Source organism: Pelophylax lessonae, assembly GCF_965119305.1.
Source record: "Pelophylax lessonae genome assembly, chromosome: 10".
Taxonomy (NCBI): domain Eukaryota; kingdom Metazoa; phylum Chordata; class Amphibia; order Anura; family Ranidae; genus Pelophylax; species Pelophylax lessonae.
This window is the reverse complement of record NC_138777.1, coordinates 160,946,066-160,959,247: the sequence shown is the minus strand read 5'-3', so window position 1 is coordinate 160,959,247 and position 13,182 is coordinate 160,946,066. Positions and strand designations below refer to the sequence as shown.

Here is a 13,182-nt window from a genome sequence, read left to right as displayed (position 1 = left end):
CCCTGTACTCTGTGCCTTACACACTCCTGACCCCTGTACTCTGTGCCATACATACTCCTGTACTCTGTGCTTTACACACTCTTGGCCCCTGTACTCTGTGCCTTACACACTCCTGACCCCTGTACTCTGTGCCTTACACACTCCTGACCCCTGTACTCAGTGCCATACATACTCCTGAACTCTGTACTCTGTGCTTTACACACTCTTGGCCCCTGTACTCTGTGCCATACAAACTCCTGACCTCTGTTCTCTGTTTTGTTACACACTCCTGGCCCCTGTGCTCTGTGCCTGACACACTCCTGACCCCTGTACTCTGTGCATTACACACTCCTGGCCCCTGTACTCTGTGCCATACATACTCCTGACCCCTGTACTCTGTGCCTTACACACTCTTGGCCCCTGTACTCTGTGCCTTACATACTCCTGGCCCCTGTACTCTGTGTCTTACTTACTCCTGGCCCCTGTACTCTGTGTCTTACTTACTCCTGGCCCCTGTACTCTGTGCCATACATACTCCTGACCCCTGTACTCTGTGCCTTACACACTCTTGGCCCCTGTTTTCTGTGCCTTACATACTCCTGGCCCCTGTACTCTGTGTCTTACATACTCCTGGCCCCTGTACTCTGTGCCTTACATACTCCTGACCCCTGTACTCTGTGCCATACAGACTCCTGGCCCCTGTACTCTGTGCCATACAGACTCCTGGCCCCTGTACTCTGTGCCTTACATACTCCTGACCCCTGTACTCTGAGCCATACATACTCCTGACCCCTGTACTCTGTGCCATACAGACTCCTGGCCCCTGTACTCTTTGCCTTACACACTCCTGACCCCTGTACTCTGTGCTTTACACACTCCTGACCCCTGTACTCTGTACCTTACACACTCCTGACCCCTGTACTCTGTACCTTACACACTCCTGACCCCTGTACTCTGTACCTTACACACTCCTGACCCCTGTACTCTGTACCTTACACACTCCTGACCCCTGTACTCTTTGCCATACACACTCCTGGCCCCTGTACTCTGTGCCATACATACTCCTGACCCCTGTACTCTGTGCCTTACACACTCTTGGCCCCTGTACTCTGTGCCTTACATACTCCTGGCCCCTGTACTCTGTGTCTTACTTACTCCTGGCCCCTGTACTCTGTGTCTTACTTACTCCTGGCCCCTGTACTCTGTGCCATACATACTCCTGACCCCTGTACTCTGTGCCTTACACACTCTTGGCCCCTGTACTCTGTACCTTACATACTCCTGGCCCCTGTACTCTGTGTCTTACATACTCCTGGCTCCTGTACTCTGTGTCTTACATACTCCTGGCCCCTGTACTCTGTGCCATACAGACTCCTGGCCCCTGTACTCTGTGCCATACAGACTCCTTGCCCCTGTACTCTGTGCCTTACATACTCCTGACCCCTGTACTCTGTGCCATACATACTCCTGACCCCTGTACTCTGTGCCATACAGACTCCTGACCCCTGTACTCTGTGCATTACACACTCCTGGCCCCTGTACTCTGTGCCATACATACTCCTGACCCCTGTACTCTGTGCCTTACACACTCTTGGCCCCTGTACTCTGTGCCTTACACACTCTTGGCCCCTGTACTCTGTGCCTTACATACTCCTGGCCCCTGTACTCTGTGTCTTACTTACTCCTGGCCCCTGTACTCTGTGTCTTACTTACTCCTGGCCCCTGTACTCTGTGCCATACATACTCCTGACCCCTGTACTCTGTGCCTTACACACTCTTGGCCCCTGTACTCTGTACCTTACATACTCCTGGCCCCTGTACTCTGTGTCTTACATACTCCTGGCTCCTGTACTCTGTGTCTTACATACTCCTGGCCCCTGTACTCTGTGCCATACAGACTCCTGGCCCCTGTACTCTGTGCCATACAGACTCCTTGCCCCTGTACTCTGTGCCTTACATACTCCTGACCCCTGTACTCTGTGCCATACATACTCCTGACCCCTGTACTCTGTGCCATACAGACTCCTGACCCCTGTACTCTGTGCATTACACACTCCTGGCCCCTGTACTCTGTGCCATACATACTCCTGACCCCTGTACTCTGTGCCTTACACACTCTTGGCCCCTGTACTCTGTGCCTTACACACTCTTGGCCCCTGTACTCTGTGCCTTACACACTCCTGACCCCTGTACTCTGTGCCATACAGACTCCTGGCCCCTGTACTCTGTGCCATACAGACTCCTGGCCCCTGTACTCTGTGCCTTACATACTCCTGACCCCTGTACTCTGTGCTATACATACTCCTGACCCCTGTACTCTGTGCCATACAGACTCCTGGCCCCTGTACTCTTTGCCTTACACACTCCTGACCCCTGTACTCTGTGCTTTATACACTCCTGACCCCTGTACTCTGTGCTTTACACACTCCTGACCACTGTACTCTGTGCCATACATAGTCCTGGCCCCTGTACTCTGTGCCATACACACTCCTGTACTCTGTACCTTACACACTCCTGACCCCTGTACTCTGTACCTTACACACTCCTGACCCCTGTGCTCTGTGCCATACACACTCCTGACCCCTGTACTCTGTGCCATACATGCTCCTGACCCCTGTACTCTGTGCCATACACACATCTGACCCCTGTACTCTGTGCCTTACACACTCCTGGCCCCCGTGCTCTGTGCCATACACACTCCTGACCCCTGTGCCATACATACTCCTGACCCCTGTACTCTGTGCCATACACACTCATGACCTCTGTTCTCTGTGTTGTACACACTCCTGACCCCTGTGCTCTGTGAATAACACACTCCTGACCCCTGTACTCTGTGCCATACACACTCCTGACCCCTGTACTCTGTGCCATACACACTCATGACCTCTGTTCTCTGTGTTGTACACACTCCTGACCCCTGTGCTCTGTGAATAACACACTCCTGACCCCTGTACTCTGTACCTTACACACTCTTGGTCCCTGTGCTCTGTGCCGCACATAATCCTAACCCCTGTTCATTACTTACTCATGGCCCCTGTGCTCTCCATACCACACACTGCTGACCCCTGCATTCTATGCCCTATTATACACTCTTAATACAGAGCAGGGCAGGCATATGTTGTATTTTACCATAGCCTTTAAACTCCTTTCACTGCTGGTGAATTTGTTTTTAATGAGGGGTGAGGGGTTGTTAAATACTAGAGTTCTGCTTTGACTTCTCACACAACACTTTATTTTCTTGCTGACGTCTCTTTTCCTCCCCTCCCATGCCTCCCTCCACACCGCCCCGCCCCGAAAAATATACACAAGACAAAGACATGCGCAATTCGAGTTTCACGTCACAACTGGACGGAGCTTGCGGCCGTAGACGTCGGTGTTCGGCATTTTCTAGCACACTGAGACTTTGTCCCTGAAAAACTTTATTAGTCTTCAAGAAAATGTCGGCTTAGCTTGACGGGCAGCTTTGTCTTTCGCCATCTTTCGGTGGACAAAGTTACAGACAGGCTCGGCTGCCATTTTGTTGTAGACTCTGTGCGGAGCGGCCTGGAGAGTTATGAAGGTGAGTAAGAGGGGGCTGGAGGGGGGATTTAGGTGAGCGGGGGGCAGAAAGGAGAAGGTGAAATGAAGGGGGTGAGGGGAACGGAGGGCGCTTTTGTTGGAGTATTTTTTCCTTTTTGGTATATTGGAGGAGAAGAAGGGAGAAGTATGTGAGAGACCTGCTGCCGGGGAGGAGAGTGTGTGTCGTATGTTGTGGAGGAGAAGACTGCCACCCTCCATACACTGTGCTGTGTACACACTCCTTCCATGTGTGTGCCATGCTGGGCACTGCCATGTGTCTGGGCTGCAGCACATACACAAAGTCTGAGCATTTATATGGAACTACAACATCTCACCCACTATCAGTCTTATTAAAGTGGAACTTTACCTAAAAAGGGGAGGTTCTCTGCACCCCCCCTACATACTTTTTTTTGGGGGGGAGGGGGGCAGGTTCCTGGTTTTGACCGGTATGCCACTCCCACTTCTGGTCAGATCGCCGCAGGAATCTGCGCAGAAGTTCCCCCTCAGCCTTCTGGGACACATTGCAGGTTCCATAAGACTTCAGGATCATTCACTAAGCGCAGCGGGAACCCAGCTTCACCGCCAGTGTTCTATCAGATTACCGCTAACCGTGTAATGGAAGTGACTTCCGACCAACGCATACTTTCCAACGCGTTTCACTGCGCTATGCGTTCCAAACACTTCACGATCGGATGGGTAGCGGTAATCTGATAGAACACCCATGTGGACATTAGAGCTGAGCTTGGGCGTGTTCGAATTCGTATGTGCCCGATCCCGCCAGGAAGTCAGCACTGCACTCCACTAATCACAGGCAGTGAGACATTTCCCGGTCTGTGTAGCTGCGGATGGGGAAATGTATCACTGCCAGTGATTAGCGGAATGCAGTGCTGACTTCCTGGCGGCATCAGGCACATGCGAACTCGAACACACCCAAGCTCATCCTTGGTGGACATTTTACTAAACCCAGCTACAGCTTGAATTTCAGAGTCATTTTAGCAATGCAGTAGAAAGGTGGCGGAGGCCATGTTGGTACACCCTGCTGTGCTCAGCGCTGAACCTTTAGGCCCTTTCACACAGGGAGTCAGTTTTTCTCAGCGGGTGATCCGCCGATTCCCCCGCTGAGCAGGCCGATGGCAGCTGTGTCTCTGCGCTGTGTGCGGAGACACAGCTGTTAGGTCCTGCTGTTCGCGATGGGGAAATCGGATGGGAAAGGACCGTCTGTCCGTTCTCATCCAATCTGATCCGATCCACTAGACGGATGAAAAATAGGGTTTCCATCTGTCCAGATTTGACGGATCGGATCGGATGTCAGCGGACATGTCTCCGATGACATCCGATGCCTCATAGAGATGCATGGGGTGACAGTTCATATCTGCCAAAAAAACTGACAGGCAGATCTGAACGGTCCGCCTGTGTGAAACGGGCCTTAAGCCCCGTACACACGTCCTGAATGTCGGCCGTCTTTTGTCTGGTGCTGTCCTGTCGGCTGAAAACTGCAAAAGACTGCACATGAATTTTGTCAGCCAACAACAGCCGACTGCAGAAGTGATGTCATGTGATGGATAACTTTCCTTGTCTTTTTTCTTTTCTGAGCATGCCCAGTCTTGCTAATCGGCTGTTTGTCGGCCGAAATCTGTACTGACTGGCGAACAATCGGCCGTTCTGGTGTTGGCCAACAAAAATTTTAATGCCTGCACAACAGATTCTGTTCGGCCGAAAAGTCGCTGTCGGAAGCATCATACTAACAAGCCTACAATCGGCCGATCGTTCGGCGGCCGAATATTTACGGCCGCCAATCGCTACATGTGTACGGGCTTTAGGCTTTCAAAATTGAACATCCAAACAGCGTCAAAGATATCAATACACTATATTTATTTATATACGCTAAATTTTTTCCTAAAATTGCTCTGAAATTCAAGACGTAGCTGGGTGTAGTAGGATGTCCACATGGGTGTTTTATCAGATTACCACTACCCATCAGATCATGAAGTGTTTGGAATGCATAGCGACCTGGAATGCATGTTGGAACGCATAACGCTTGCGCAGCAAGTATTTTTTGCTCGGAACGTCACTTCCGTTACACGATCTGACGGGTAATCTGATGGAACACCAGCCTCCCTTACCTAAGATGTTGGCGCCTGGACCCGAAGCTGATTGAAGAATCAGATCGGGGGAGAACATCGCTGGATTCGTGTACAAGTGTCCTTACTTATATTAACCACTTCAGCTCCAGAAGGTTTACCCCCTCCCCCCCCCCCCCTTTCATGACCAGGCCATTTTTTGTGATACAGCACTGCCTTATTGTAACTGACAATGGCACAGTCTTGCGACGCTGTACCCAAATAAACATGTATGTACTTTTTTCCCCACAAATAGAGATTTATTTTGGTGATATTTGATCACCTCTGTGGTTTTTTAATTTTTGAGCTATAAACAAAAAAAGACCAACAGTTTTGAAAACAATTTTTTACTTTCTGCTATAAAATATACCCAAAAAAAATAAAATTTCTTCATCAATTTAGGCCAATATGTATTCTGTTACATGTTATTGGTAAAAATAAAAATCCCAATAGGCATATATTGATTGGTTTGTACAAACTTTGGGTTAGATTTATGGAAATTTTAATTTTTTTACTAGTAATGGCAGCAATCAGCGATTTTTAGCTGGACTGCGACATTGCAGCAGACTAATCTGACACTTTTTGGGGACCAGTGACCCCAATACAGTGATCAGTGCTAATAAAAAAATGCGCTGTCACTGCACTAATGATAGCAGGGAAGGGGTTAACATCAGGGGCGATCGGAGGGCAAAATATATTTCCTCGGAGTGCTGGCTAACTGTGTGGGGGATGGTTTGACTGGGGGAAGGCAAAGATCTGTGTTTTTGCTTCCCCTCTGACAGAATGGCGATCTTCCTTGTTTACATATGCAGACTGCCGTTCTGCCTCTCTCGGTAACGATTGCTGGGTGTCAGGCTGTCAGCGAACATCGGGTCCACTGGACCCACTGATTGGCTCCTGCTGTGATTGGATGTGCACGCCCCAGATACGGGGAAAAAAACCCCCCTAAATTGTAATAATGCAAACTGGGCACCCTAAAACTGGTGTGAGAAGACAGGGAAGCCATGTTGTTTTGAAATTCATAAATCAGCCAATACAATTTGTTATAGAACGAGAGACACCAGAGCCACCATACCTCACAGCCTGTGACCTCCTCCCAGAACATAACTCAGGAATGCACAACTTTTCCAGCAGGGTCATAAAGCCTACTTGGCCCAGAGTTATTATTAGCTAAATCTGTAAATATCCAATTGAATGCCTGAACACGGGTCTGGAAACTTCAAAAGAATGGCCCCGCCCCCCTTGCCCATGTCACAGCTTTTGATTGACAGCAGCGGGAACCAATGGCTCCCGCTGCTATCAATCTGTCCAATGAGGAGAACGATGTTGCTCGAGAGACTCTGCTGTCTGGGACTCTCCCTCCTGATTGGCAGAGACACAGCACAGTTGGCTTAAGCTGCTGTCAATCAAAGTCAGTGAGCTAATGAGGAGACAGAGGGGGCTGGGCCAAGTCTGTGTCTGAATAAAAATTGGCCTTTGCAGGAAGGGGGTGAAAGTAGGCAAGTGGTTAATGGATATCTCCTGATTTATTTATTTTTTATCATAAATGACCCAAAAATGCAAAAAAAAACACTTTTTTATTTTTTTTTATTTAACTCTATAACAATGTTTTTGCCATTACTGTAACCTACCACTAAAGGAAAACCCAAAATAAATTCTACTCCTGACAGAAAAAGTGATTTCCCATATGTTCATATTATTTGTTATATGTAGTAGAGCTCAGAAACAGTAGTGCTTACTTTGCTTTACTTTATCCTACCTAAAACACGCTTACTTTGTCCCTAACCCTGATCTAGCTACAGCTGCAAGAAAAAGTATGTGAACCCTTTGGAATGATATGGATTTCTGCACAAATTGGTCATAAAATGTGATCTGATCATCATCTAAGTCGCAGCAATAGACAATCACAGTCTGCTTAAACTAATAACACACAAAGAATGAAATGTTGCCATGTTATTATTGAACACACCATGTAAACAGTCACAGTGCAGGATGGAAAAAGTATGTGAACCCCTAGACTAATGACATCTCCAAGAGCTAATTGGAGTGAGATGTCAGCCAACTGGAGTCCAATCAATGAGATGAGATTGGAGGTGTTGGTTACAGCTGCCCCGCCCTATAAAAAACACACACCAGTTCTGGGTTTGCTTTTCACAAGAAGCATTGCCTGATGTGAATGATGCCTCTTGCAGCTGTATTTGGTCTTTAGTATGTGTTATACAATGCCTTGAAAAAGTATTTATAACCCTTGACATTTTCCACATTTTGTCATGTTACAACCAAAACTAATTTTTTTTTTTTTCAAATAAATATGTGAAAAGCGTGGCATGCATTTGTAATCAGCCCCCTTTACTCTGATACCCCTAACTAAAATATAGTGGAACCAGTTGCATTCAGAATTCACCGAATTCCACCTGTGTGTAATTTATTCTTAGTATAAATACAGCTGTTCTGTGAAACCCTCAGAGGTTTATTAGAGAACCTTAAGCCCCGTACACACGTACCGATGGTCGGCTTACAAATGTTCCTCTTTTCTCCCCGGGATGTCGGTGTCTGCTGAAAAGTGCAAAGACAGCACAAGGACAGCACAAGAATTTTGTCCGCCGACTGCAGAAGTGATGTCATGTAATGGTTAACTTTCCCTGTGTTTTCTATTTTCTGAGCATGCCCAGTCTTGCAAATCTGCGGTCTGTCGGCCGAATTGTGTACTGACAGGCGAACAATCGTCCGTTCTGGTGTCGGCATACAAATATTTTCATGTTTGCACGAAAGACTTTTGTCCGCGGATTGTGCGCAGACATCTGTCGGAGGCACCATACTAACACGCGTACAATCGGCAGATCCTTCGTCCACCGACGTTTGTATGCCGACGATCGGTACGTGTGTACGGGCCTTTAGTGAGCAAACAACATCATGAAGGCCAAGGAAAACATCAGACAGGTCAGGGATAAAGTTGTAAAGCAGTTTTAAAGCAGGGTTAGGTTATAAAAAAATACCCCAGCTTTGAACATCTCACGGAGCATTGTTCAATCCATCATCCGAAAATGGAAAGAACTGCAAACCTACCAAGACATGGCCGTCCACCTAAACTGACAGGCTGGGCAAGGGGAGCATTAATCAGAGAAGCAGCCAAGGGGATCATGGTAACTCTGGAGGAGCTGCAGAGATCAACAGCTCAGGTGGGAGAATCTGTCCACAGGACAACTATAAGGCCCCTTTCACACAGGCGGACCGTTCAGATCCGCCTGTCCATTTTTTTGGCGGATCTGAACGGTCCCCCCATGCATTCCTATGGGGCATCGGATGTCAGCAGAGACATGTCCGCTGACATCCGACCTGATCCGATCCGTCAAATCTGGACGGATGGAAACCCTATTTTCCATCCGTCCAGCGGATCGGATCGGATGGGATCGGGTGAGAACGGACTGACGGTCCGTTGACATCCGATTTCCCCCATAGAGATGCATGGGGAACTGTCAGCTGTGTCTCCGCACACAGCGCGGAGACACAGCTGTCCTCCTGCTGCTCAGCGGGGGATCGGCGGCTCGATCCCCCGCTGAGAAAAACGGACTCTGTCCAACGGACAGAGTGTGTGAAAGAGCCCTTAGTCATGCACTCCACAAATCTGGCCTTTATGGAAGAGTGGCAAGAAGAAAGCCATTGTTGAAAGAAAGCCGTAAGAAGTTCCGTTTGCAGTTTGTGAGAAGCCATGAGGGGAACACAGCAAATATGTAGAAGAAGGTACTCTGGTTAGATGAGACCAAAATTGAACTTTTTAGCCTAAGGGCTCTTTCACACACACTGTCCTTTGGACGGACTCCGTTTTTCTCAGCGGGGGATCGATCCGCCGATCCCCCGCTGAGCAGGAGAATGACAGCTGTTCTCCGCACTGTGTGCGGAGACACAGCTGTCAGAGCCCCATGCAACTCTATGGGGGAATCGAATGGGAATGGACCGTCGGTCCGTTCTCTTCCAATCTGATCCGATGGACGGATGGAAAATAGGGTTTCCATCCGTCCAGATTTGACGGATCGGATGTCAGCGGACATGTCTCCGCTGACATCCGATGCCCCATAGAGATGCACAGGGGGACCGTTCAGATCTGCCAAAAAAACGGACAGGTGGATCTGAACGGTCCGCCTGTGTGAAAGGGGCCTAAAAGCAAAATGCTATGTGTGGCGGAAAACTAACACTGCACCTCACCTTGAACACACCATCCCCACCATGAAACATGGTGGTGGCATCATTGTTGTGGGGAATTATTTTCATCAGGGATAGGGAAGCTGGTCAGAGTTGATGGGAAGTTGGATGGAGCCAAATACAGGGCAATCTTAGAAGAAAACTTTTTAGAGTCTGCAAAAGACTTGGGACTGGGACGGAGGTTCACTTTCCAGCAGGACAACGACCCTAAACATACAGCCAGTATTTGGAATAGATGATTTCCACGCTAGGATATGTATACCAGGTTGCAGCCTACCTCACATATCCCAATAGAGGGATATGAAATGAAATAGGAGTTAAAGGGAGGGATGGGTGGCGCTACCTGAGAAGCTGAGGTGTATCAAAACAAAATACTAATACTACAAAAATGCACAATATATAAATCATTATCAAAACCATATATTCATAAGTCCATATAAAGTGACAAGGGGCAAAAACCAGTGCAGGTAGATCACGATCTCTGATGAAAAGCCGTGAAAGTGGGTACACCCGTGCTCCCCCTTCTCTCCAAGGTCCGCACTCACCAGGATATGGAACCCCTGCAGGGGTCACAGGCACCAACCAACCAGCGTCAACCAACCTGAGACAGACGTAGATAAGGTCTTTCCTGCTGAGAATCCTGGAGCCAGAGAGACCTGTGGGGTTCCATATTCTGGTGAGTGCGGACCTCAGAGAGAACGGGGAACACGAGTGTACCCACCTTCATGGCTTTTCACCAGAGATCCTGATCTGCCTACACTGGTTTTTGCACCTTGTCACTTTATATGGACTTATGAATTAATATATTGTTTTGAGATGAATTTATATGTTGTGCGTTTTTGTGTTTCTTCACAGTTTATCCCTAGAGATTGTAATATACCTGCACTGGTCTTTGCACTCGTCACTTCATATGGATTTATTTATTTTTGAGATTAATTTATAGTTCACTTATTATGTTTTTGCATTGCTTATACTGAGAGCACTTTATATTACACCACGTCCTGTCATATATTCATGAAACGTATTGTTCATTGATTTTTTGCACTTTATTTGCAACCAGAGCACTTTATTTATACGGTATAGATACTTTTTTACACATTAAAGTGGCGTTCCACCCAAAAGTGGAACTTCAGCTTTAAGCGCTCCTGTCCCTCTGACATGCCACATTTAGCATGTCATTTTTTTGGGGGGGGTACTTAGATTTGACAGGTATCAAATCAAAGGCGGCCAGAGCGGAAGTTCTCCTCTCCCCCTCCCTCTCTGCAATCTTCTGGGACATGTCACAGGTCCCAGAAGATTGCCTGTCCAGTGAGGACGTGCAGCATGGCTCGCATCTGGCTGTGAAGCCGCAAGCTGTCACAGCCAGGTGCCCACACTAGAGATGCCGGCGCCGCGGGAAGAGGAGGGAGAGATCCGAGGCTCCCGCTGGCCACATCGCTGGACCGTGGGACAAGTGAGTGTGTATTTATTAAAAGTCAGCAGCGTGCCGGTTTAGGAGATATTAATTGTACCTACAGGTAAGCCTTATTATAGGCTTACCTGTAGTTAAAAGTGGAAAAAAGCAGTATACTACAACTTTAACTCCTATACAGCCAGTATTACAATAGAATGGTGTAGATCAGGGATCCTCAAACTACGGCCCTCCAGCTGTTCCAGAACTACACATCCCATGAAGCATTGTAAAACTCTGACATTCACAGACATGACCAGGGAATTGTAGTTCCTGAACAACTGGAGGGCCATAGTTTGAAGACCCCTGGTTTAGATCAAAGCATATTCATGTGTTATAATGGCTCAGTCAAAGTCAAGACCTAAATCCAATTGAGAATCTGTGGGAAGACTTGAAAATATCTGTTCACAGACACTCTTCATCCAATCTAACAGAGCTTGAGTTATTTTGCAAAGCAGAATGGGCAAAAATTTCACTCTCTAGATGTGCAAAGCTGGCATAGATATCCCCAAAAAGACTTGTAGCTGTAATTGCAGTGAAAGGTGGTTCTACAAAGTACTGACTCGGGGGCTGAATACAAATGCACGCCACATTTTTCAGATATTTATTTGTAAAACATTTTAAAAACCATTTATCATTTTCCTTCCACTTCACAATTATGCGCCACTTTGTGTTGGTCTATCACATAAAATCCCAATAACATACATTTGTTTTTGGTTGTAACATGACAAAATGTGGAAAACTTCAAGGGGTATGAATACTTTTTCAAGGCACTGTATATATAATTTATATATATTTTTTACATTTTTCTCCTCTAGGATGGAGGAGAGGAGAGAGTACAGGGGTGGCCTGTTGATCACTGTAATAACCAGTCACAGACTATCACGGTGGTCACAGTCCCTCTGGGCTCTGATCATTAGTGAGACCCAGAGCTGTCAGTGACTGATTGGTCTTTGTGCTGGGAGAATGCTCTCAGAATATATATTCAGCCTTTCAGGCAGATCCTCAGGTCAGATGCACTGAATAGAGAAAGTGACATTTCTATTTAGTACATGCACTCAGAAACTGTAAACGAAGTATCAAATAGCAATTATACACAGTATTTACATAGTAGCTTTCAATTGTCTGCCCTTCCCCCTAGAGATCCTGTGTCATTCATAGAAGCTATAGTACGGCTTCTATAAGGCCCCTCACATGGAGCGGACCGTATTGCGATCCGCTCCGGCACTTTTTTTTTTCACGGACACGGATGACACTTTTGTCATCCGGTCCGTATTTCCGCATATCATCCCATCCGTTTGCGGATGATATACGGACATAATGCATGTCTATTGGATTGCGTCCTTTCCGTTTTTTAAACAGAAGAAAAATAGGGTTCTGTTCTGTTCCAAAAAACGGAACAGAACTGAAAGGACGCAAATCGGATGTCAGCAGATGGTCATCCGCTGACATCCGTTATCCCATTGACATGCTTTATGTCCGTATACCATCCGCAAACGGATGGGGTGATTTACGGACTTACAGAACGCCCGTGTGAAAGGGGCCTTAGGGTGAATTCACACTGCAACGCAGAGCTGCCGGAGCGATTCATCACTCTGCCAGCTCTTCGTTCACGCCTGCAGTAGGGGGCAGTGTGGTGCGCGATTCAGTACATCACAAGGCTCAATTTTTTTTTTTTTTTGCACAAACTTTATTTGAAGTGTATAAAACCTATTTATGGCAATGTACAGCATACTGCAGAGCAGCCATAGACTGTGTTGCAGTGTAAATGGGACACCTATGAAACAATTGTTTCCTGTGTGTCCCTGGGATGACACGCTTTATTTACCATGCAGTAAAGCGCCTGTCACCACATATAGTATGAATTCACTATAT

The 13,182-nt window shown here is 47.3% G+C and overlaps 1 protein-coding gene across 1 annotated transcript in view; it reads left to right on the top strand.

Annotated features, from left to right (window-relative positions):
- The first annotated feature begins 3,395 nt into the window (after nucleotides 1-3,395).
- The window catches only part of BRMS1 (BRMS1 transcriptional repressor and anoikis regulator), a 51,975-nt gene continuing 42,188 nt past the window's right edge, over nucleotides 3,396-13,182 (top strand). Inside the window, exon 1 of the mRNA XM_082270694.1 lies at nucleotides 3,396-3,538. Coding sequence (XP_082126820.1) covers nucleotides 3,533-3,538 — 6 coding nt within the window. The 5' untranslated portion in view covers nucleotides 3,396-3,532. The remainder of the gene's footprint in view (nucleotides 3,539-13,182) is intronic.